This window comes from Abrus precatorius, unplaced genomic scaffold (genome assembly GCF_003935025.1).
Source record: "Abrus precatorius isolate BTA unplaced genomic scaffold, Abrus_2018 Scaffold4, whole genome shotgun sequence".
In the NCBI taxonomy this organism is placed as follows: Eukaryota; Viridiplantae; Streptophyta; class Magnoliopsida; order Fabales; family Fabaceae; genus Abrus; species Abrus precatorius.
In genome coordinates, this window is record NW_020874384.1 from 1,404,753 (window position 1) to 1,431,093 (window position 26,341).

The window sequence follows — 26,341 nt, forward strand, 5'->3', positions numbered from 1 at the left end:
TGAGGACACCTACAATTTTAACAACTATGATTTGTTAACATGTGCAAACTGTGGGCCCATAGTGTAAAGCGTTGGTGCATGGGAGAGTTGTGGCTGGAAGCGACACAAATAACAAAAAGGTGATTCAAAGAAGTGATCAAATTAAATTTGCAATCACTAATGTAATCAGCATAATTTCGTATTGGAACATTACAATCTATTGCATAATTATCAAAACAATCTCTTTGGAATTTCTAGCTCAGCCATCGATACACACCCTTTTGGTGTGTGCAACTAAACTCATTATTTCTGACAAGGAAACAGAAAATAAATGAGAAGACAGAACCTCAAAATTAACCAGTGTTTTGCATCCCAGCAGCAATACCCTTCATGGTGAGAATGAGGGTGTCTTCCAAACCAGGGGCATATTCACTTGTTGGGTTCAGTGTTATAAGTTCATCAGCAGGTTTACTTATATCTCTAGACTCCTTAGAGATGTGAGGGCGCAGCTTCACATTATAATTTGGATCACGGATACGTTTCAAAGTGTAAACTTGGCACACATTAAGGGTAGTGATGTATGAATCACGCAGGCGAAGTCTTTGCTTCAAGTATGGATCTCCTTCAAGAAGATCCTTATGGCCAGCCACCTACCAGAACACAAGATAAAGGGAAAATCAGCTTCTGTAATAACTAATTAGTCTCTCATTCATAGGATATAGTTCAATCTTTATGAAAGAATTAACAGCTATTACATATACTACATCTACTATTTTTTCTAGGAACCATTTGGGAAGTTTACTTTAGTCCTTTTTATAAAACTCTCTACAATTGTCTATTGCATTAATTTTATTTTTACAAACAATCCTTAATTTAATGCGGTAGTAAATTGGTTTAGTTTACTTGACAATATAAATTGTTCTAAAAATAAAATGTGACATGGTAAAAGTAAATTTACCTGAAGGAGGAGTTTCTTAGTTTCTTCATACTTGGTCCTCAACTGCTCCCCAAATGGCCACAAATCTTTTGAAACAAGGAGTCTATCATAGAGAGCAGCTATCCCTGGGTCTCCTTTGGCAAACACCATTTCAACTAAATCAAGAGTGACTCTAAAGAAAGGCCATTGATTGTACATCTCTTGAAGCACATGAATATTCCTAACATCCTTCCCAATAACATGTTTGAATGCTGCTCCAAAGCCTAGCCACACTGGGAGATGAAACCTTGTTTGTGTCCATGCAAAGATCCAAGGTATAGCACGCAGTGTCTCTATGCCTCCACTTGGCTTTCTCTTTGCTGGTCGACTTCCAATGTTCATCCTTCCATACTCCAACTCTGGCGTAGCCTGCATTTGCATTTCACAGTGATTTTTAAATTTAAATGTCACCAGTTAAGAGACAAAATAAAAAGAAAAATAAGGGGGTGTTTAGTTCATCAAATCATTTTGTGAGTTCACTTTTCGTTTCTGAAACCGAACAAGCATAAGTATTTGATCTATATTGTAGGTAACTTACCAAGCGGAAGTACTCAACAAAACGTGGTTCTTTGAATACAATAGAACGGTACTCCTGAGTGGCAATGACAGCCATCTCATCCATCAGAGCACGCCATTCCGGTTTAGGGGAAATTGGGGGATGCATTCCATGTTCAAGAGTAGCTGCAGTGAAACGCTGAAGGGTCCTAAAACACAAGTGTTGCTCCCCAAATGACTGCTCAATGACTTCACCTTGCACGGTCACACGGAGTGATCCATGGATAGTGTCTGGAGGCTGAGACAAGATAGCAAGGTGAGTAGGACCGCCGCCTCTTCCAACGGTCCCTCCACGGCCATGAAACATTGTTAGCTTAACACCATATTGTTTGGCTACCTTTATAAGCTCTTCTTGAGCCTTGTATAGCTGCCACGCCGCAGAAAACCTTCCTGCATCTTTGCCTGAATCAGAATAGCCTATCATGACTTCTTGCTTCCCATTGATCCGGTTTCTATACCAATCTATTGAGAACAACCGTGCCAAAGCAGCAGGAGCAGACTCTAGATCAGCAAGCTTTTCAAACAATGGGACAACTCTTAATGGATGCTTAACGTGGCATTCGCGCTGTAGAAGTTCAACTGCAAGCACATCAGAAGGAGCTGTTGCCATTGATATAATGTATGCTCCAAAGTTGTCTGGTGGCAGTTCTGCTATCACATGAAATGTGTCCAAAACATCTCTGATTTCTTCAGTTTGTGGAAGATCAGGTCCAAAGAGGGGGCGCTTGCCGCTCAATTCAGCCAGAAGCCATTGCTGCCGCTTTTCCTCTGACCATTCCTGGTAAGATCCAATTTCCAAATGTTTGGTAATGGCATCTAACACGTCCGTGTGACGGTCTGACTCTTGCCTTATGTCAAGCCTCACTAATGACAGTCCAAAAGTGGAGACTTGCCTCAAGAAATCTAGAAGGCTGCCATCAGCAATTGCGCGATCCCCACAAGCACAGAGTGATCTATAGCAGAGTTCAAGAGGTTCCAAGAACTGGAAATTTTTTTAACTTTAGTTAGTATCTGTAAAGTAATCATATCTGTCGCAAAATTATTTTTAACATTTATTGTTTCCATTTACTACACTAAACTTGGAATAAATTAGTGTCTGTCAGCCTAAAGTTAACATGAAATGGAACTACTTTTCATACAGCATATCCCTGTTCTGTCTGTTTTATACTTTTTCACTGGCAACCAAATTTAGAACAAATTAACTAGTAATTAGTAATAGTTTAAATATTGATGAAATTTCAACAATGTAGACAAAAAAACTTTAAGAACAAAAAGTTGTAATACCATAGCTGGCCTTGAGATTTTCATAAACTACATAGTCTAACTTTGGAGGCAATAATTGCATAACATTGATGATTTGTAAACTGCTAAAGTCAGAAACTGTTAAAGTTAAACAAAGAATATACCTCTTCAACATTGGTGAAAGTTTCTTCCTCTGGAATGTCAGAGTACCCATGGGCGAGCAAATGACGCGATCGCTCACGAGTCTGGTAGAGCCTATCCCTTACTTCGCCAAGTACCACACGGTATGGTTCGTTTGGAGGAATGATTTTCCAAAATTCTGTATCATAAATTAAGTAGAGTATCAAAAGAGTGAATTGATCAACCTATTAATGATACAACCTTAAGTATATATAATAACTTCATTTTTACTAACTAAACTACAACACCTATACCGAGAATTTAAAGAAAGATTTTAGTAAACACCTATGTAGTGTTTTGCAACTGCATCTTTCTTGGAAGACCTGTTAAGTTCATCAGCGCGGACACGTAGCTCATCGTTGCAGCGCCACATTGACAGCTACAGAATCAATAAGGGAAATCAGTGCCAAAGCAATAAACCATCCACACTGATTATTTAAAAGATTGGGATATCTTTACTTACTTCAAACATAAGATCCTCTATCTGGGAATAATACAAATTAGCAGCCATCATTCTAGCCAATAAACAAACATCCCTGGTCACTTCAGGAGTTACTCTAGGATTGCCTGCATCATATTGAACACAGTTAGGCGCATATCATCTTCACTTTCAGAGAAGCTTAATAGATTCATGACATGGTTTATAAACTAAGTGAATTAGACACATATACTTGTCAAGGTTATTGAACCGCAATTCAAATTGTAAATCATGAATCCTATCAAATTGTAACTCAGACACAGGAAAAATAGTTTGATAAATATATAAATTATGTACAGTAGTTGACGGAATTATTTTAAACTAGAAAATGACTCTCAGTCCCATGAAACAAAATAGAGCAATGAAATAGCCAAATACAGTGCATAGAATGAGTGACAGTGTAAAACTCTTGTTTCAGAAGAATGAAAACAAAGCATTTGAATAGTCAAATATGGTGTTCAGTAGTGCTCCTTCAGTTCCTTTTCTTTAAATCATTAAAACTTACCAAACTTTTTAATATCTTTGATAGCAAATGGTGAAAGTAGAAAATGAAAAATAAGGAATTATTGAATCGTACAATTTGTATCGGTGACACAGAACCATCACCCCATTCATGTATCATAAGATTCGAAGCCATCTATGATTCATTAAATGATACAAATCATTGGCAATTTAAATTGTATCAAAACATGTGATTTGATTCATGAATCATAAGATTTTAATAACTACGATGATTGGCCTCCCTTATTTTTCATTAAACAATTACTTTGTTTGGAAATCAAATAGGATTTCATTGTAGCATTTTGAAGATAATTAGTGTATCCTTCCATATCCTTTTATACTGAGAAACATTATTGGTAAAAACTAAGAACCATACCATCACGATCTCCACCCATCCATGAAGAAAATTGAATGAGTGGAGCATTATAAGGGACACGTTCATTAATCCCTATGTTTTTCAAAGCTGTGTCAACACGACGCAGAAATGTGGGTACACCCTTCCAAATTGTTTCATGGAAGTAGCTCATCCCTGCTCTCATTTCATCTTGTGGAGTTGGAGGGGTCCTCCTGATTTCATCAGTACGGAAAGCAGCTTGGATCTACATAAACAGAAGCAACAAAAGATTTTTTTAAAAAACAAAGGCATTGATGTGATAGAAAACCATATTATGGATTAAGAAACATCTTAGCTTACAACTTGCAAGGTAGTGAAAATAATTTTAATAATATTTATCCTGTATGTGCACCTTCTATAATTAAATTATGGAAGAAATAATTCCCTCATTATTCTGAGATATTGAATAGATCAAATAGCATATAAAGTTTCAGTTGTGTGAAATTTGTATTCCTATATTTCCATCTATGGATTACACCAAGATACAGATAAGACCATGGAATAATTAAACTGAATTCAGGAGAAAAGTGGATACTTGTATACAGGTCTATGATGGCTTGGTAAAATAGATGTTCAAATTTTCCTCAGCATCTATTTTAATATGTGGTATTTGTTCAAAGAACTGAACACAAGAAAACACAATTGGCGGAAAAAAAAATGATATAATTATCATGGTTTAGAAACACATTAAACCAAGACCTAAGAGTTTTGATATTCACCTCCCTCTGTAGAGCTTCATCAAGTTCCTGCTTATCATCAGGAGTGATGTCTTTGGCATACAACTGAGTTAAACAATTTCTTATCCTATAAAGCAGAGGAACACATAAAAACATAAATTTCTTCACTTTAAAGTAAATCTATTCTTAAAGCAGCAGCAGCAGCAACAAAAAAATGATACATACCTTCCATGCTTTTGAAGCAAAGATCTACGAACTGATTGAGTAGGATGAGCAGTGAGAACCAGATCAACAGTCTGGTTTTTCAGTGCATCAAAAACTTCCTGAGGAGACTTCTTCATATCCACAACAAGTTTCTTAAGGGTTTCTTCAATGTCTGATTCAGTGGTAGCATTGTTCTCGTCCGCAAAATCCCCTTTCTTCAACTTGTTCCTTCGGCGGTGAGCGATTTGGACCTCTTCAGCTAAGTTGGCCAAGTTAAGCATATGGGAAAAGGACTTGGCCACAACAATTGAATCTCCAGCATCCAAACTAGTTATCAGATTTCCAAGTTCCTCCAGTTTCTTTGGATCATGCTTTCCTTCATACTCAGCAGAAAGCTCATATACCTCTTGAACCTGTGCAAGAACAAATTAATCATCACCACAAAACACGCAAACAGTTTTCCAGTTCATAATGCCTAAGAGAAAAATGCAAAGGCACATATAATCTGGTATATATAAATTTAAGCCAACTATAAAAGAATCAGCAGATCAAATTTTGGCCATCTATATTTCTTACTGCTGTTTTCATCTCACCAATTTTCTGTCTCCTGCTGAACCTTCTAGCACCAAGAGACATAAGGGTCATGTTTTTTTTTCCTTATGGGTAAGCAAAAACACGCACTCAAAAGTATTTAAAATAAAATAAACAAAGGTTGAAATTGAAATCAAACTGCTTAAACATGACATACAGCACATAATCCTTGTATTTGATTCACAAAATTGAAACCAGAGTCCACTGTCAAAGTTGAAGGGAGCAATTGGCATTTTAACAGAAAATAAAAGTCAACACTAGAACACCCAAAGAATATTTCTCCTCAACGTTTACACAAAGGCTTCAGTTTCACATACAAGAGCATACCAAAAGTTGTTTCCTTAACAATTAACAATTTACAAACCATTTGACTCAACCCAGTACCCAAAATACTTTAATGTGGGTAGAGTTCTATGCTTTTTCACACCAAACTGATCACATCAACTGTCAGAACAAAATAGAGACACTTGGGACTAAAGGGTGAGTAACCAAATCCAATTTTGGGCCACAAGAAAAGACCAAAGGAAATTCTGAAGGCTTAAAATTAGCGAAAACTCACCGTTTCCTTCAGATCCTCCCCATGTAAATCCTGGAGAATATCAAGGAACCGATCCAGAAGTAAAGCATCATACTCAACAAGTTTATCATCCTCACTCACTTTGGCTGGAACCAAAAGCCGAAGCTGAGCATCAATGGATGCCATCTTTTCCAAGTTCCTGTTCGCCATTGCAACCTTTCAACCCCTCCACCACCAGCTAACATCAAAACAAAACCAATCACCAAAATGGTCACACCAAAAAGATCGAAACAAACCAAAAGCCACATAAAAAAAATGAAAAACTTGAATATATAAGCAAGGGCAAATCAAAACAACTTTTTTTTTTCTATAATACATTTACAAAGAAAACTTGATGGTTGGAAAACACAAAAGTAGAGAGAGATCATGCTGTTTAATACTGCTACGGCAATATAAACATGTGCCTATGAAGAATTAAGGAGAAAAAATTGTAACTTTTTAATGACCCCATGATGAATCAATGATTAGGATCTAATGTAGTACCAGTGTTGAGGGCCAATTAGATAAGAGGAAGATGACGATGATAACAACCAACGAAAAACAAATGAGAGAGAGAGAGAGAGAGAGAGAGGGAGGAGAGAGAGAAGAAAGAGTCCCAGATCCAAAGTGGTGCAGAGGGTGTCATTATATAGCAAATCAGAAAAAATAAAAACCAGACATTTATGAATCTCTCTCTCTCTCTGGAAGACAAGTAGTAAAGTCATACACAAAACCTTTTGTGAGTCCTTGTTTCGGACAGTGAATCTGTTATTGCGTGTTTGTAACAGCTCCAAATTTCCATGAGATAGAGAATATGCCTTTTTTTTCAAAGATTCTTTATTGCAGGTTAGTTTGTATAGCTTTAATTTTTCACTGTTCCGTTCTCACCCTCAAACTTAAACAAGGTTTTAGACTGCATTGCATTGCCATGAAAATCTATCATATATATATTTTGGTTTAATGTAAATATATTATGAATATAAAGATTTTTTATACCATTAATCAAATAATAAAAAATCATTCTAAGACCACATGTTTGAACCATTTGAAATGCTTCTGTTCAAATCAACGTATGTTGATTTTGTATTAATTTTGCTTTTCTTAATATTTTATCTTTTTAGTTTTTGAAGATTTGAACATAAAGAATGTGAGATTTGCAAAATTATATTTTAAATTAAGTCAATCATATTATTTTATGAATTATTAGTCAATAATAATGAGATTTTTTTTAATTTTATGTAATATATTGAATAAAAATTAACGTATTCATAAGTTTTTAGTCGGGACTATATACATGTTTGGGTACCGGGGTACGTATATATCATTTAAATGAGTTGGTAAATGTTCAAATATGTATATTATGACTCTTAAATGTTTACTACCACTCTTTTTACTACTTTTGTATAAAATACTCTATTTTCACTCTTAAAATGTAATAAAAATATTTTACATAAACTTTTTAAACTGGAATGACAATAAATATAGTGTAATAGTGGACACTTACATGTTTACAGGTTACAGAAGCACCGTGCTCCCCCCTTCTCTTTCTGTACCATACAGAATCTTTCCTCTCTAAAACCACAGTGATTAATTAAACTGAAAAATAATGAATTATAAGTCTTTGTCAACATACGAGTTTAATTTAGAGGAGATAGAAACCGAAGGAAGATTTTTTAGAATTTATTTTTATTTGAGTTATTAAAAATAAAAGATAAAGATTAAAGAAATTTAAGAATTTTTTAAAATATCTTTTACATTTAATTTGCAAATTCTTTTAATTTAATTTTATGTAAACAAATTAATAATAAATAAGGAAAGGGTTTTTTTTTTTTTAAATTATCCTTCAAACTCTATTTTTTCTTCTTTAAACTTCCAATATTCTATTCCAACACGGTACTAGACATCTATTGTTCATTCGTTATGCTTTTTTTGGTGTCCACACGTTACAATATCTGAAAGTCACTTTTGAGTTAGGTAGATGTTGTGCTTAAATTTTATTTATAGATTTATAATAGGTCTTATAAGAAAAAAAATGTTGAATGTATAGTAGAAATTTAAATTGACATAGAAATTAATATCATGCAGCTTAAACTAAGTTAACTATAGAAGTTTAATATCATATTATTATTATTATTATTATTATTTCCTTCTCTGAACAAAATAGATGGTAAAGACAAGGAAACTCATTGTTTGTACTATTTGTTTTATTTTAATTTTTTAAAATCCTAACAATATATGATTATATATAGGAATAGGAACGCACTTCATCGAGAAAGAAAGGAAATAATAGGATGGTGAAAACGGCAAGTCAAATGAACAACACGTCTCTGGTGTTAGTTTTGTATATAATACAGCCATATCGATGGTGCACGATGACTCAACAAGCAATAGCCATAGAACCTGCTAATCATATATTGAAAAGTAGTTAAGGTAAACATCAAACTAAAAAAATATTAACAAAATTGACAGGGTTGACAAATAATTGCGTCTCCAAAATATGTTAAATAAAATTTAATTCTTATAATGTCTACTATAAATACTTTATTTTACGAAAGATAAACTTAACTTTAATAATGTATACGTCATAAAATGATTAGTATGTGGTTAAAGTTATGTTTCATAAAATGAACTCAAATCTCCCTTTAAGCTGTAGAATTGATTATAAATTTGTAACTGAAAGTTTATAATTATATAAGTAATTTGTAAAATTAAAATTGTCTAGTAAAATAGTTATGTAACTGATTTGTATTAAATGACTTGAACACATTATATTATATTAATATAATATTAAAATTAAATATTTCTTATTTATTTAATTACTACCAATCAATTAAATAATTATGTAAAAAATAAAAATTTTCTATGTTTGAATATGAAATATTTTAAGAAATTTTTTAAATATAAAATATATTTAATAGTTAGTTATTGAAAGTTAAACACTCCTTTAAATAATTTTAAAACTTTATAATTGTTTTTATTTTTTATATAACTAAACATTTCTACAAATTTATTAAATAAGTTAACAAACTATAAATTTTTAAATAAGTTATAAAATATTTATACTAAATATAGCCATAGTCTAAAATATATGTGTTTGAGATAAGGAAAATTTTCTAAGTTAAAAATCATCTTAAGGGAAACTACATTTCAACAAGTTTTGAAGGTTAAGAAGGAGAAAAAAATAAGCCTAAACATAAGAGAATATTGAAAGATCATCCAAGACCTTTAGTTTTATTAAAAGAGACATATTTCGAGCTATTTTAGGAAATTTTTGTCACATTATTGATTTTTCTCTAAACTGCTTGAAAGACAAGAAAATATTCTAAGTTCACAAAACTAAAGGCTTTTTCGAGTAGTTTTGAGAAGTTTCCAAGTCACTGACACCCAAAACTGCTCGAAAAGCAGGACTGACAAGAAAAAATTCTAAATCCACAAAACTAAGGGTTTTTTCAAGGAGTTTTGAGAAGTTTCCAAGTCACTAACACCTAAAACTGCTTGAAAAACAGGACTGACAAGAAAATATTCTAAGTCCACAAAAACTGATGGCTTTTCAAGGCGTTTTGAGGAGTTTCCAAGTTCTTAATACCAAAAACTGCTCGAAAAACAGGAAATAGTCAGAAAATATTCTAAGTCCACAAACTTGGTTGAGCTCCAAAGTCTCTCCAGAATTGCTCGAAAAACAGGAAGTAGTCAGAAAATATTCTAAGTCCACAAACATGGTTGAGCTCCAGTCCCTCCAGAAATGCTCGAGAAACAGAAATGAGCAAAAAAAATATTTTAAGTCTACAAGACCAAGATAAGCTCTCAAAACTCCAGAATTGCTCGAAAAGAGAAGTTAAGAAGAAATTATTCTAAGGCCATAACACTAAATAAGTCTCTTAGGTTTCTCCCAGAAATACTCGAAAGATAGAAAAACAAGAGTCTTGATAGGTCAAATCATTGCAAAATCTAATAGCAGTTACCAGCAGTTATCAACATTCACCACTACGCAAAGGAGATCGTGGGCGATAGCAGTTACGAAAGAAACCCCAACTAACAACACTATCACAAGCAATCGTGGATAATGAACATCAACAGTTGAAGGAAGTTACTAAGAAGTGCCCGCAAAAGGAGGAGAACGTTGGTGGTCTTCATGTCTATAAATACTCCAAAGCGCCATTTTACAAAGGACGACTTTTTGCACCCATACATCGCATCTAAACTCTTTGAGACGCTGAAACCCTGCACCGCGTCAGACACCAACTACAAGGAGACATTACAGTTGTTGCTGTTCATTGCTAGGAGTCGTATGTTTACATTCACACACCTTTACATTCCTGCACATTTACCTTCCTGCAATTTAATTCTAACTTGTTGCTTATTTCGTTTCTGCAATTTGTTTCTTATTTAGCACTTTTTCTGTAAAGAACCTCTACGTTTGATTCAATTCTGCACGTTTACTATTCTCTATTATTGCTTAATACTCTTTTTACGCCGTTAATTTGGGTGTCATGTTAACAATACACTTAAAAGAACCCAAAGAGGATCTAATCCAGTCCCCAAATTAATCTTTAGATTATTTGTTTACAAATTGTCATTTTTTCATCGTAAACAATATGTCTTCAATTCTCAAAACATTGGTGTGTTAGGATAAGATTACATATACATGAAATTATATATTAAATAAGAGGACCTGTTATATATAAGAATAAAAAAAATAAATATTAATTATTAACTTTTAGGATTAACGTTCAAAATTATAATACACAATATTAGAAAATACCATGCTGCATCCATACAGTAAATACTAAATAGTAAATTCTTTGTTTTTGATAAAGTGAGAGTAAAAAAAAATATTATTTTTAAAGAAATTTGATTTCTTATTTTATTCTCTCAATAAGTAATAATATGATTTTTATATATTTTTATTTATATTTTAAATTTAATTTTTCTAATTATTAGTGTATTTATTTATTTTCAATTTGAAGTATCTTGTCTATTTTAGTTTATTTTTAATTTTAAACATGACTTGAAAAGATTCATTAATTTTACAAAATACGAGTTAATTATTAATTAAATTGGGATAATTTGATTGAATTATTTAATTTTTTTTTTCAATATAACATCTTCAAGAATATTATCAAAATTTTTATGGTTTTTGAAAAATTATATACAGGCTAATTTTTTAAAATACTTTTAAGAAGTGAATTTAATTAGTTAAGTAGTTAAAGTGAGTTTGAAAAAAAAGCAATTTGTGTTTGAAAATTTTTATGTTAAATATAAATTTATGAACAAAAAATCATTATAATTTTTATATAAATATTTATAGAAATTTGTATAAGCTAGACTATTGTGATGGAAGCAGGATCTTCCCGCAGCATGGTGATGAGAGTAGGGCATGGCATCACCAAACATGGGATGCTGCCCAAAATCAACTATATATCCACCAATTCATATACTTTAAAAAGCATCACAACCACAAATTTAGATTCTTGTGTTCTGAGCTGTACCTCTGATAACTTAAATATCGACAATTTTTATGAAACTTATCTAACTTTGCATGAACAATAGTAAGATTTGTGTACATGTAATTCAATAATATCACTATACCTTGACCACAACCTTGGTATTCTTATGACCCCACAGTTTCCCATTTATGCAAAGCATATTGAAAACAATTGTACACTTGACATAATCCGGTACCTTTTCAGAAGGAAAATGATAATAGGAAGTAACCATATGCACAGATTGTTCAATATAATAAAATTAGAATTGGTAAATTAAATATAAAAAGATATTAACCCACGTGTCTTTCGTTTATATCATGTATCAAATTTAGATATTTATATATTAAATAATTTTTTGTAGAATATAAAATTTATTTATTTATTGAATTATTTTATATTATCTTTAATATCAAATTTTACATAATTTAAAATTTGTAAATATATTATCCAAATTTTAATATTTATTTATATTTTAAAAATATAATATCTATTAAAATAAAGTAATACAGTAAAATACTTATTAATTTTATTTTTTAATAAAATTTTATAAAGTTGATCTACTTAATAAAAATATTTAAACCAATAATCGGATCATTTAATATCACAATTTATAAAAAAATATTTAGTATAAGTGTCTAAATTTAATATTTCATATCAACAAATTCAAACTAAAAAAAAATATATAATTATAAAATAATATAAAGTGAGGAAAAGATTGAATAATATAACTTTGAAATCATTCGTGTTTTAACCTAAATTTTAAGTTTTTAATTGGTATGATTATAATAAAAATGAACTCTATCCGATATAAAATAATACTGCTAGTCATGTAAGACTTAGGTGCAAGTAAGGTACAGAAATGGGTCACATGATACACTATCATGATATATTAGTCATAGAAAGTTTTAAGTGTTATATCAATGTATTCAAATTTTTTTGTAATTTTAACATGAACAAGATCATTCAGTCTTGATTTACTTAAACAAATTTAAAACGTGTTTAGTAAATTTAATAAAACTCGCTTAAGTAAGGCATCCATTTGCTTAACCGATCCTTTAATTTGCTTCAAAAGAATTGAAGCTTGAGCTTGTCAAGTAAAAAGAGGATGCCATCATCTTTAATAGCTTATGATAAATTAGAGTTGCTTAAACTATATAATGTTAAATTTTGATTTAATTTAATACCATCATCAATTTTGATTCATTTAAGCAAATCCATCTCTTTAATGTTTTGAAAGTTAAAATTTACTCAAGCTATATTTTTTTGGCAAGCAGCTTAAGCTATTCATTTGGCTTAAACAAATTATGAGGTTGCAACTTCACAATAATATTTTACAGGTATCTTCTCCGTATATATGTCTTTGCTTCACTCATTAAATATGATTGAATTTTAAGAAACAATGTCTTTCCCCATATGTTTGTTCCTTTTCTCTGAATTATCTTGTTTTGTTGTCTTCATCATCCAATAGATACTTGATAAATCATTATTTTGTTGTTAAATAAAAAAACTCTTATTCTTGTTTGGCTAAGAAAATTTTAGATGTTGGAGCCTTAGTAAATGTTTCTCCTATCTTTGGATTACATGTGACATCTAACATTCTAGCATGGGAAATGACCTGTGCGATTGGTCCAATAATTACAAGAAGTGTATTCTTTGAAGCTACAATAAGTGGAAAGGAAGGTCATGCAATTATTCCTTAACATTCTATGGACCTCATTTTGGTAGCTTCTAATGTGACTATTAGCTTACAGCATGTTCCTAGCAAAATTGATACTCTGGACTTTTAAGTGATTTTGGTTTAAGACTTACAGCATATTTGATTTCTATTTTAAAAAACAGAAAATTATTTTTTAAATAAAAATCAAACATCTCCTTATTTGTTTCTTTTCTTTATAACTTACTCGATTATATATATTTTATTCTCAAAATCAAGAAATTTTTACAGTATTCCAAATTTATAATTATGCTAAAATTGCTAATTGCTAAGCATTCAACCTTTCTTTAGCATGTTTACTTAAATTATACGTTAAACGTAGGAAGAACAAAAAAAAGTGAAAGAAAATTATAAGTAATTATATATACAAAAAAAATATAATATATTATAAAGTTGCATGTCCTTTAATTTGCTTAAGTTAAATAATTTGTTTAAACAAATTTTAACTTTTAAAATATTAATAAAATAAATTTACTTAAACAAATTGAAACTAGACTGTCTTGTTCGCATGAAAATTTAAAAAAATATTAACATTCAAGACATAATCTCGTATTCAAAAGTAAGTTTAATTAATTTCTTACTTCTTTTGTTAGAGTGAAATATGGTACCTGCAAGTGAGGTAATTATTTTTTTATATAAACAAGTTTGGGCTCTTAAATCGTGCCCTGTTCCAGTTTGTGCAATTAAGCTGCGTTTTCGTTACCGCTTTTTATCAATTCATAATATAAATATCTATGTCAAATTAATTAACACGTTTTTTTTTAAAATATCATAGTTCCCATTTTGAATAATACATTCCAAAATAAATGTAAAATGCAATTTTCACAAACTAATTTAACTTAAGCAAAATATTATCAGCATAATTTGCAGATTTCTGATTATATCAAATTATGTCTAAGTGCAATTTTAACCTGCAATATGGAAACACTAAATAACACAAGTGGTCACAAGGCTGTTATGTTATTAATATTATGTTATCGTACATAGCTATCATAACTTGAAAATTTTCATTTCTCACTAATTGATTAGAATTGCAAAATACTCATATTATTGAATAGATATGCTCTCCTCCGCTGACAATAAATGTCTGAGAATAATAAAAATCAGATATTAAGATGACAAGTAATTAAACAACCTGGCAGAGCAATTTCAACAATGTACTAATAGAAACCCAGCAAAACCAAAAATAAATAAATAAAGATAATAATTTTCTAAATAAAAAAATATATGATATGATAATCACTGAAAAACGCCAACTAAAATAAGATGGAGAAAGAATCATGTATATAAAAAAGCAACAGTATGTCATATCGTAAGTTCTTACTTAAATATTTTTCAAGTCATATAATACAGGACCATCTTTTCCTTTGATAACAACATTTTGACACGACATATGTACTGGTTGGAAGATAAATATAATTGATATACCCATCATATAAGGATAGTTACTAAGTACAACTGTAATAGAATATTTACCTTTTTTCAGTAGTGTTATATAAATAATTGAAATTTTGTGTAGGTAGGCAGACATTCGCATAACTTTGTTTCCTTGATTTCTTTTATACTTTTGGTTGACTAATAAATTATAGTTTTTACATTCTCTTGTAACTTTTACATTTAACGGTGGATTCTGGCAATTTTTTTATAAATTAAAATTTTAATAATTTTAATAATTTTTCTCATAAATTCATATAAGATAGAGTTCCGTTCAGCTTTACAAATTTCTTTTTCTTTATTTTCTTTATTTCTCTATATTAATAAAGTTAATACTTTTCATAATTATAATTATTTTTTTATCGTTTATCTTTCTCTCTATTAATAATAAAATTTTATATTATTTTAATTTTTTGAACAAGTGTTTTATTTATTTAGATGTGTATTATTTGACTAATATAATATACAAACTCAAATTTTAATGAGATAAAGAATCGATTTTAGTTTGTAATAAAAAATTCATAAATAAAAAAAAATTTAAATTTTAAACATATAAATTTATGAGAAAAGAAATTTAAATATAATAATAAATTAATTTTAGTTTGTAATAAAAAAATTAATTTTTTTAATTTCAAATTTACAATTCATATATTTAAAAATTGTTATAAAAATTGCTCTCTAAATGACACTTAGAGAGTTGTTATATGAACCATTATTCAAGTACATCTAATTTGGATAGAAGTTTTTGTTAAAACATTTTAACCTACTCTTTAAAATGATGCAGAATCACTTTCTTATATATTTTTTTGTTGTAGTAAAACTTACATAAAAATAAATATTCACATGCATATATAAATATTGTTTAGTTATGAAATTAAAAAATTTAGGTGTATTGAACATAATAATGAAAGGGAATGTTTATTATGTAATTGTAAATTTCATTGGGCATGCAACTGTAGTATTGAACAGAGGAGCTATGTTACATATAGATCTCGTATGTGTGATGTGTAGTATTGATGATGAAAGCACTCCACATTTATTTTAATATATAGAACATAAGAGCTATGTTACATACAGATCTCATATCTGTGATGTGTAGTATTGATGATGAAAGCACTGCACATCACATTTAGTTTTTTGAATATAAGTTCTTCCTGAAGTTTTGAAAAGAAAGATAAGTTTGTAATTAGACCATCTTTTACAGCTCATTGACCTTTATTTTATTTTGGTTTTACACTGATTTATTTGTATATTATGCAGTTTAGCATAAAAAGGCCACAACTAGGTTTAAGACGTGTTTTAGACTTAAATTGGTTGTAAAATAGAGCTTTGCAGCAGTTAGCAAGCCCAAACCCTATCATCAAGTATGAGAGTGCTTTGAGCCCATGCACAACCGTGCTTATGACCTTGCACGACCATGCTCATCTATGGCAAGTCCAATTAATGAAGAACCTTTAGGGTTTTCAAACCCTATTAAAGAGAGACCTCAGATATCTTGTTCTACATCTTGTCTTTTACTCTTCGATACACCTTTCATCTTGTCTCTTGCATAAAATCGTTGATATACCCTTGGTTGGACTTTGAGCTTCGAGGGACCGTACTTGAAGACCGAGAAATCATCTCTTTTTAGTTTGTTTTTTTCTATGGCTTTGTTTATGATTGTTTTAGTTCTTCTCTTTAGCATGAGTAATTAAGTCCATAGCTAAGGTTATAGGAACTATTGTTCATGAATTTATGAAATTTTAAAGTTTAAATTTATATTTAGTTTCCGTTCGTGATTAGCTTTTATCTTATTGCGCATAACTATAATTTTAATTAATTATATTGTCAGAGGATTGTACCTCGATTAGTTAATGGATATATAGGATAAAATGAGACAAAGGATTAGATGGACCAAACCAATCTTTCTCTTCCAATTGTTATTAAATTAACAAGTTCATAGGTGCTTTCTTTAATTGATGTCTTGCATGATCATTAAGGATATTAGTTTAGAGAAAAGAATATTAATATTGTATGATTATTGGGTATTAACAATATTTGTATGAATGAATAGTGATCATAAAAAAATTAAATTTAGAGTTAAATGAAAAAATAACATAAATGATTAAATGAGAAAACCTATATGCCCTAGGTTCCTCTCCTATAAGTTGAACCAAGACATGTGTTGTGTTATTTGCTTTTATTCATAATTAATTTTATAATAAAATTTTGGTTCTTACTTAATTTCATATCTTTTAGGCTTAAACAATTGAATTAAGAAATTCTTAAAAATTAGAAATCAATATTTGTGGGACAATATTTCATAAACTTATTTTATAACTCTTTATTACTTCTCGATGGGTACACTTACTATAAAACCTTGAATTTTGTGATAATAATAATATCTTGATTTATTAATATGAATGTGTGAATTAATGTTTGAATGTGCATTCGATTGTGTAATGATTTGAATGTAAATATGGTTGTGAAGATGTATGTATATGTGGTTGAAATGTGATGTGGACTTGTGCTTAAGCATGATTGTTGATGGTTGACTTGTAATTAGGTTGGAATTGGATTGAAAATAGGCTAAGTGTGAATTGTAAAGGGATTCTTGCTGTAGCAAGAGTGTCCTGGGCAAAAGGGGTGCGTCTATTGCGTTATCGCTGTAGCGAGAAGGCAATATAGAGAGGGGTATATTTTTTGGTGCAGTCTCACTGTAGTGAGAGAATTTCGTTGTAACGAGATTCTGCAGAAACCAAAATGCAATTTTTTCTGAGATTGAAGGTTGTAATCACGTTTGAAGCATTTGGAGGTAAGTGTGAGGATTAGGGTTTATGTTTTTCTATCCTTTCTCGGTTCTTTCCAGTTTCTTATGGATTCCCTCCATGTATTTAGGCTGAGATATTGCGTGGGAGACATTTTCTACTATTAAATTGTATTGGGTCTTCGATTTAAGGTAAGGGAGGACTCTACCCTATCTTCTTGTGTCTTTAATCCGTTTATATTGATAAATAATGTAATGTGGTTGAGATAGAATGTAGGAATAGACATATTTTGATAGAGGACTCTTGATTGAGCATGATGAAATGAATATTGTTCATGCGTGTGATGAAATGACTTGACTATGGTAGGGTTTCTATGAAAATTGGATGTTGAGTGTGATGTAATTGAATGTGGACCTACGTACCCTGTGTGAAAGTGAATATTGTAATGTGATTGAGATTTTGGGTGAAACTATGTGTTAGCATGCCATCGCTTGATACGAAATAATTATATGGTTGGAAATATGCATGAATGACATGTTGATGTTGATTGTGATTGTGTTTGAATATGTTGGAAAGTTAGGAATGATTCAACGATATATTGGGGGTGTGAAAGATGGGGCAGTAGAAATACCTTAGGGAAGAGAGGGTGGTGGTGACACCAACAGTGAGCTTGGGTGCACCATGGGTCACACGCTCTCCTCCTGACTCGGGAGTTATCCGGCGACCATTTATGGTATTAACTGAGTAGGTCTTCGAGGTTTAGGGCATCAGAAATCTGTAATCATAGTGCCACAGTGAGCATGACTACGTGCAGTAAGCGGTGTGTGTGAAATATTTGTTGGTGTAGTGAACGCACCTATCTGTGAATTAAAATAGAATATTTGAAAAATGTTACTTGTTTATTGATGCTTGATTTGAGTTGTGCTAGAAAATATGCGGAATGTGTAAGGTGAGTCTCTATGCTTATGTGTGTTAGATAGTGTAGAGTACTCACTCTTACATTTATTTTTTCAAGTGATCAAAATGATCAGCACCAGGTTCAGTGAAAGGATGGATGAAACTGGTATAGGACTTAGAAGTCTATTTTGAAAATTTTGATATATTTCAATTGGTTCTGTAGCATTGATTTGATATAAATTATAATCCACCCTTATTTTGAAAGACCTTACTGGACTTATGCATTGGAAACTATTTGAAATGAAATTATATTATTTTCTCTTATTGTGAAATTAATTTATTTAAAAATTTAAATTAAGGTGTTACATTTGCCCTCCAAACAATTGCCCCTAATACCTATGCTTTAAGTGATACTAGTTTGAGACTTATATCAGATATTCAATTCAATTTTCACATTAGCAGTGAGCATGCAAGTGCATTTGGCTTTAGTCAAATCTGGAGCCAATTCAAAAAATGAATGATCCAATTTTATTTTTGCTTAAGCAAGTATTAAATTGTTTTGCAAAAATTATAAGGGATGAGAAGGGAAGTAGGTGAGAGTGTGTGTGGCTGGAGGAAGGGAAACTAGGTGGAGGAGGAAAATGGTTGACGAGAGGAGAAAAAGAGGGTTGGGTAGAGGGGAAAAGAGGGGGGTTGGCAGGAAGGAGAGTAAGGAGGGTGAAGGAGGTGATAGGAGGGAGAATGAGAGGGCAGGGTGGAAGAAAGGGGGAAAGGGAGTGAGGTTGGGTGCAGGGGAGGGGAAAGAGAGCTGGAAGTGAATGTGTGGGTGGAGAAGAGGGGCTTGGTGGAGGAGAAGGGTGCAGCCCAAAGAGAGAAAGAAGTTGCAAAAAGAAAAATAAAGAAAGAAGCTAAGCAAGAGAGAAATAAGCTCTAAAACTGAATAGTCTATTTCTTGCATAAATTGAACTAATTCATTTCCTTTTCCTTTTAGTTATGGTGATTATTTTTTAATTGGTTAAACACTTTTTTGAATTTGTACTTTTCTTGTAATTGAATCTTTTTATCTCATATTTATCAATAATATTTCTTTTAACTTATAAAAAAAAGAGCATGTAACTTATAATTTAATAAATAATTTCAATAATTTTTTGTTATACGTTTAAGTTCAGTAATAATTTTTATATTAAATCTATATTTGAAGTCTTTCGATGCACACTTTTATTATAAAACATGTCATTAATCTTAATTAAAATTAAAAAAATACTAAATTTTTTTTATGAAGTTTGAATTGAAAATCTGACACTTATCTCAAAGTTTAACTCTTCAGTCAACGTGAATTAAAAGCTATTTTTAAAATTAAAAATAAAATTATGATACAAGTTTTATATGAAATAGATTGTTTTAATTACGTAAAAACTGACTTAAAATGTTCATACAAACAACCCATATATTTTGAGTCATTATCAAAATCTTTATTTTTTATTCTTTTACTAAAGCTTTCCTTTTGAGTTAACTTTTAAACTTATTTTTCCTTTAATGACCAATATTAAAAATTACACAAAGTTTTTATTTTTTATCTGATTTTTCTAATAGTATTCTATTAACTTAATCTATTATTTACCATAGCATTTTAATTAGCTCATATAATTTGATTAAAATATAATATAAATGAGATGTGTTATTAATATCATATTTTTCATGTTTCTAAATAGATTTTTTTATATTATTTAATTTTTTTAAATTAATATTTAAAATTATAGAGAAAATGAATAAATATCACGTTATTGGTCATATAACTCTATTATATTATATAAGTTAAGTCAAATGTTACGTAAAGAGGTAGAAAAAAAAAGGAAATAATTTAGATTTTGTCTAGGAGTTTGGAGCAGGATGTAAAAAAAAAGTTTGAAGGGGGAAATAGGAGAGACGAAAGGAAGAAAAAATAGGTTAAACATTTCCCTTATATAAATGTTTAATATTAAAAGAGGAAGGTGATTGAGAGTTTAATTATAAAAATGATATTATTATATTTTATATCTTTTATTTATATTTTTTATTTTTACAAAAAAAATATTTTTCTTTCTTAAAAATTCATAATTTTAAAATTAATATTTTTATTTTTATAAATTATTTTAAAAAATTCTCACTTAAAAATCTAATATTAAAAAAAAAGTTAAGATCTTAACTGTGAAAGAGTATAAGAAAGTAAGAAAAAAAAAAATTCCTAAAAAACCTAGGAACTAGAAGAATTCAAAAAACTAGCCGTTAAGACTTTGAAAGATTTTAAAAAAATATCATAACCTTTTTCTTTTAATTAAATAACTCATGAATAAGATTAACTCCTCCTAACTCTTCCCCTTTCCTCTTCTCCCCTCCTAAACTCAATTCCGCCTATAGAAACAAGTTGTAAAAGTGTATTTCCATTTCCAAATTTTTATGGTAGGTGTACGTACACGTTTCAATGTAAAGTCCAAGTGGTCGGAAAGATACGAGAAGCCTGAAGAAAACAACACGAGCACCACCCCACATCAATACAATCGAACAGATATCATTTAGAACTGGAGGAGATTTGTTAGACCGGTGAATTGGCAATTTTGGGTGATAGTGCCAGCGAAAATGTGACGAATCATACCATGAGATTTCCATTGTAGAGGGGCCATCCATACGAAACATGAAGGGACAATTTGGTAAATAAATTTGGAAGAAAGATGCGTAATTTGGGGTTGCCTTTTGGACTAGTCTTAGGCAGTGGGAATCAAGAATTCTTAAATTTCACTAATTAAGCTTTTAGTTAATCATTACCGACTTATTATAATGTATTATATGGAGGGAAGCTAGGTAATTTAAAATAGGTATATGTGAAATGTGTGTCCATTTCCTCTCTCATCAAGAGTCAAAATCACATTATTCAAGTTAGTGGAGTCTAGTAACTAGTAATTAACGGTACTCATCCTTTCTACGATCTCAGTCACATTAATTTTAAATTAGGCTAATTTAATTTATTAAATAGTTGCATAAAGATATTTTAAACTTATCTTGACTATAGTAGATAAAGTTGAAAAAAAAAAGTAGTATTTTTATCTTTTACTTTTAAAAAAGTTTCAATTTTGTCTTTTAATTTTTTAGCTTTTATAAATGTTTTAGATATATTATTTTCTATTAAAAATGTTAATTTTGTTATAAATTTTTATTTTTTCTGTCACTTACACTACGTCAAAAATGAGTTTTTAGAGTGTTAACATTTAGAGAGTGACAGTTAGAGTTGAACCACTGTCAAATCTATATTTTTAAAAGTAGTTCTTTGTTAACTGCTCAACTCATGAATCTCTTTGTCTTACTAACAAAGTTAATCTCTTTTACCTTTGTACGTTCTTTTCGTCTCTTTTATGTATGTAGGATCTCTTCGTCTTCTATGTTCTCTTCATCTCCTCTACGCTAATAAATTGTTCTTTTTTCACATCTACATGTACTTTTTTCACAGTTCTCTCCATTTATTTTTTCTCTTTATTAATTATGAATCATCCATTCTCTCTTTCTTTCTTTTTCTCTTTATTAATGGTGAATCATCTTACTAATTTATTCTCTTTGTCTTTGCTCACTTGTGATTAGTTCATGCAAATATGGACTGTTTGGTTAATACATCGTATAAACCCAAGATTCAATTTTAGTTTGCGATAAAAATGAAGAAATTTTGAATGTTAGACCTATAAATTAAATTAAAATATAATAATAAATTAATTTTAGTTTGCAACAGATTTAGAAGACTCAAAGAAATAAATTTCAAATTTCAAATTTTAAATTCGCAGTTTACACTCATACTTTAGAGAACAGTTCTGCATGTAATCACTCTCTAATCTTAACATTTGAAAGCGGGTTAAACAATCGCTTTCTTAAATGCAACACATTGGATAACGTAAGATTTTAGAACAGTTCTAAATGCTTTCTAATTTAAGACGGAACTCCTCTCATTATTCTTTTTTGGCATAGTGTTATATTGTTTGTATATTGTTTATTGTTTGACTCTCCTCTCCTCCATTTTTATCTTTATATTTTTTTTCTTCTTCCTTTTCAAAATTATTCCTTAGATATTTAATTTGTGTTTCCTCCCCTTTTTCCTCGTCAAGAATCTTTCCTTTCTACTCGATTAACTTGCCTAATCTTTTTCATTTTAAATTTGTCTTAAATGCTTATAAGATTTTCAGCACCACTTACTACACCTTTTTTGTGAAGCCTTATTTTAAGGCATCAGTAACGTTTTTCTTTGAGTGGTGATAACATCACCCTCTACCACGCGATGTTTGAAAGACAAAGAATAAAGAAGAAAAAAGAAGCAGAAAAAAATAGATAAAAAGATAAAAATAAAGAGAAGTAGATGTAGATTAAAGATTAGAAAAAGATGACCAATAATGTATGAAGAGTACATGTTATAAAAAAAAGAATGTAAGATATTAAATTTAAATGATTATACTACTCAATAATTTTTATATAATGCAAGATTAATAAATTTATATTATCTTCATGATCATATACATTAATTTTTTTTATAATTTAGACATTTGTAAGTAAATTATTTAAAATTTAATATTTTTTTATAATTTTAAAATATATTACTCATTAAAATAAAATAAAATAATAAAATATTTATTTATTTTTATATAAAATTTTATATGTGAGTGTCTAAGTTCAACACTAAGTGTCAACAGAACTTAACTCTCTCTCTCTCTCTATGTACACATAAGTTATGTATGAATGTTTATAAATATATTAATCATAATTTAACATTTATTTATATTTTTAAAATATATTACTCGTTAAAATAAAGTAATATAGTGAATTATTTATTAATTTATAAAATTTAATTTATTTGATAATAACATTTAAATCAATGGTTCTATTCATTAATTTTTTATTTTATAAAATGTTATTAAACATGATAAATATTTAATTTCACATCTAATATTAATAAATTTGACTTTTTTTTCAACTCTTTGGATATACCTTGGATCAAAGTAAATTAACCTATATAGCAGACCACGAAAATTAAGTGTAGGAATTCAAGTCGAAAACGAAAGTTATCTTGATTAGTAAATATAGTTGGGAAAAAATAATGAAAAAGTTACTTCTAATCATAAAACATATTTCATAAACGAAAAATCAGGAACAAAAATTAAATTTGCTGGTCACCTGCGTTTTCATGTAATTAGACCGATGATTATAGATATCATGATTAGGTCAGAAATTAGGTGTTGAAATGGTGCGGTACGGACCCTCAACCATATATATAATATTTTATATCATAATATTTTTTATTAAGATACTTTGATCAATTATGCAGGTAACAACCCTTTTTCCACTTAAAATCATTGTTCACTTTTTTTTTCCCCCTTCAAAAGGGTGGGAGAAACGCAGAAATTTATTCTTTTAAGAAACACACAATAAAAGATTTTTTTTTTTTAAAGTTGGACATATGGTAAGAAGAAAAATATTAAAAAAATGCTAAAAAAATTATATTACAAATATAAATTTGAAACTTATTTTTTAATAATTTAAAGCATTTAGTAAGATATATATTAAATTTTTTCATACCATGTGCCGAATGACCTACTAGAAAACACTCTTTTTTTTTTTTTTTAATTATTCATCCTTTACTTTTTATTTAAATTTTGGTTCGACTTCCTTTTATAGTAAAAGGTACAAGGTAATATAATTTAAAAAACTTTGTGCTTCATGACCATGTGAAAGAGATATAACACCATACTTCTCTGCCTTTACATTGAGTTATAGAATAGGTGACGGAAGCCATTAAGTTTAACTTCTAACCCCAAAATTTGCTATTACGTGGCCAACAAGCCCCTAAATGCTAGAAGAACTAGACTGATATTAAGTGGTCATCAGGAATAACCATAGTGCTAATTACGCTAAGTTACTCAATAACGACACCTTTGATGATGGAAGCACAATAATTAAAAAAATTAAGGGGAAACAAAATTATAAAGTATGGTTAATGCTAATAGTACCATTAAAGTAAGATAATGTAGGGAAGGGAAAAAGAAGAAGGGCTAAAGCACTTTCATTGGTCCCATACCATGTCTCCTCACTGATCTCCAAAATTTTTTTGTCATTTTCTTCCACAGCCATTCTATTGTCTTCTTCTCCCTTCCCAAAAAAAACCTTCCCTTTCTTTCTTACTTCACAAAAAGAAAATAAACTATATGAATTATCCTCAGTAAAATATAGTCATGTCCAGCAAAGGAAAAGACATAGCAGAGGGATCATCAAGATCGTCTTTAGTTGCTGCTGCATCTGATCATCGTCATCATCATCAACAACAGCAACAACAGCAACAACAACCTCTGAGCAGGTATGAATCTCAAAAGAGGAGGGATTGGAACACTTTTGGACAGTACTTGAGGAACCAAAGGCCTCCTGTGGCACTTTCACAGTGCAGTTCCAACCAGGTGCTTGATTTCCTAAGGTACTTGGACCAATTTGGGAAAACAAAAGTGCATGTGCAAGGTTGTCTCTTCTTTGGTCAAGTTGAGCCCCTTGGTCCTTGCACTTGCCCCCTTAAACAAGCTTGGGGAAGTCTTGATGCTCTCATTGGAAGGCTAAGAGCTGCATATGAAGAAAATGGAGGCTTACCTGAGACTAACCCATTTGCTAGTGGTGCCATAAGAGTTTATCTTCATGAGGTTCGAGATTCTCAAGCAAAGGCAAGAGGGATCCCTTATAAGAAGAAAAAGAAGAAGAGGAATCTCATCAAGGCCAACGGGGATAGCTCAAACTTACCTTTTCACCAGTAAAATTTAAAAGTCTCTCTTTGTCTTTGGCTTCTTCTTCAGCCTAATAGTAATTATGGTAAATCGTTTTTCTTACTTACTACTGTTATAGATTTGCTGCTATTTTCAGAAGTTGACATGGAAAAGACTTGGTGCTGTTTGAGCCATTGACATTATTGTGTGCATCATAAAAGCATAATCGAACAATTAACAAGATCATTAATATGGACAACAACTTCTTTAGTTGAGTGTTTACAACCTGTTGAATTTTCTAAACCAAGATTTCTCTTGTAAAGGAAATTTCATCAAACCCATAAAGGTTCATTTAAAGGTGTTATAGGATCATTTTTTATCTCACCCTATAGTGCATGTTGTATTTCATTCATTGGAAACCCTAGTACATGAGCTTCTAAAACCCTAAATCTCGTATATATCTTTGGTAAATGGCATAATAACAGTGCGTAATTATTTTACCTTGGTTTTATTTTGTTTTTACGTACGTACATTTGACTTAATGAGCTTATTATAGGGACTGTGGAATGCTTTCCCACCCATTCACTATTTGTCCTTTCTCACATCACATGCAAGAGGACGATGTTATTGTGGTTTCTGAATTTCCTAACATTTCTATCGTGCTTATATAATATAAATTTTATACGTGTATGTACAAGTTTGCTTTTACTGATTTCCACTTTCTTCCAGAAATTGATAATTTACTCCTTTGATAATATAATATTTATGAATTGAAAATTTAATTGATATATATATTTTACTGTAAGTATATTCCAAAATTTATTGTAAAACAAATTCAATTCAAGATCTAAGGGAATTGGAAATTACATGGTGTTTGGAGAGTTTCTTGTTTGAGACTGCAGGTTTCCTAACCCCAGGTCTCTAGTTTTCATAAAGCTTTGTCTTATTCTAATGATTTCGTTTCTTCTCTTCATATTC

At 30.1% G+C, this 26,341-nt stretch overlaps 2 protein-coding genes across 8 annotated transcripts; one reads left to right on the plus strand and one right to left on the minus strand.

The window, feature by feature from the left end:
* Window positions 1-22: 22 nt before the first annotated feature.
* Window positions 23-7,948, minus strand: LOC113865560 (phosphoenolpyruvate carboxylase, housekeeping isozyme). 7 transcript variants are annotated; one of them, XM_027500208.1, is made up of 11 exons: window positions 6,838-7,089; window positions 6,337-6,532; window positions 5,208-5,599; window positions 5,025-5,109; window positions 4,288-4,510; window positions 3,396-3,499; window positions 3,218-3,311; window positions 2,917-3,071; window positions 1,494-2,492; window positions 938-1,324; window positions 23-629 (listed from the first exon to the last, which is right to left on the minus strand). In XM_027500208.1, the coding sequence occupies exons 2-11, from the start codon at window positions 6,502-6,504 to the stop codon at window positions 333-335; spliced, it is 2,904 nt and encodes a 967-aa protein (XP_027356009.1). In that variant the 5' UTR covers window positions 6,505-6,532; window positions 6,838-7,089; the 3' UTR covers window positions 23-332. The 7 variants fall into 7 exon arrangements, with proteins under 7 accessions (XP_027356009.1, XP_027356013.1, XP_027356010.1 ...); XM_027500212.1 differs by lacking the exon at window positions 6,838-7,089 and adding an exon at window positions 7,838-7,948 and having other exon boundaries at window positions 123-629; XM_027500209.1 differs by having other exon boundaries at window positions 123-629; window positions 7,068-7,160.
* A 16,902-nt stretch (window positions 7,949-24,850) lies between these two features.
* LOC113865657 (protein LIGHT-DEPENDENT SHORT HYPOCOTYLS 7-like) lies at window positions 24,851-25,414 on the plus strand. Its single transcript, XM_027500363.1, has one exon. It carries the CDS (start codon window positions 24,851-24,853, stop codon window positions 25,412-25,414), a length of 564 nt encoding a protein of 187 aa, XP_027356164.1.
* The last annotated feature ends 927 nt before the right edge of the window (window positions 25,415-26,341 follow it).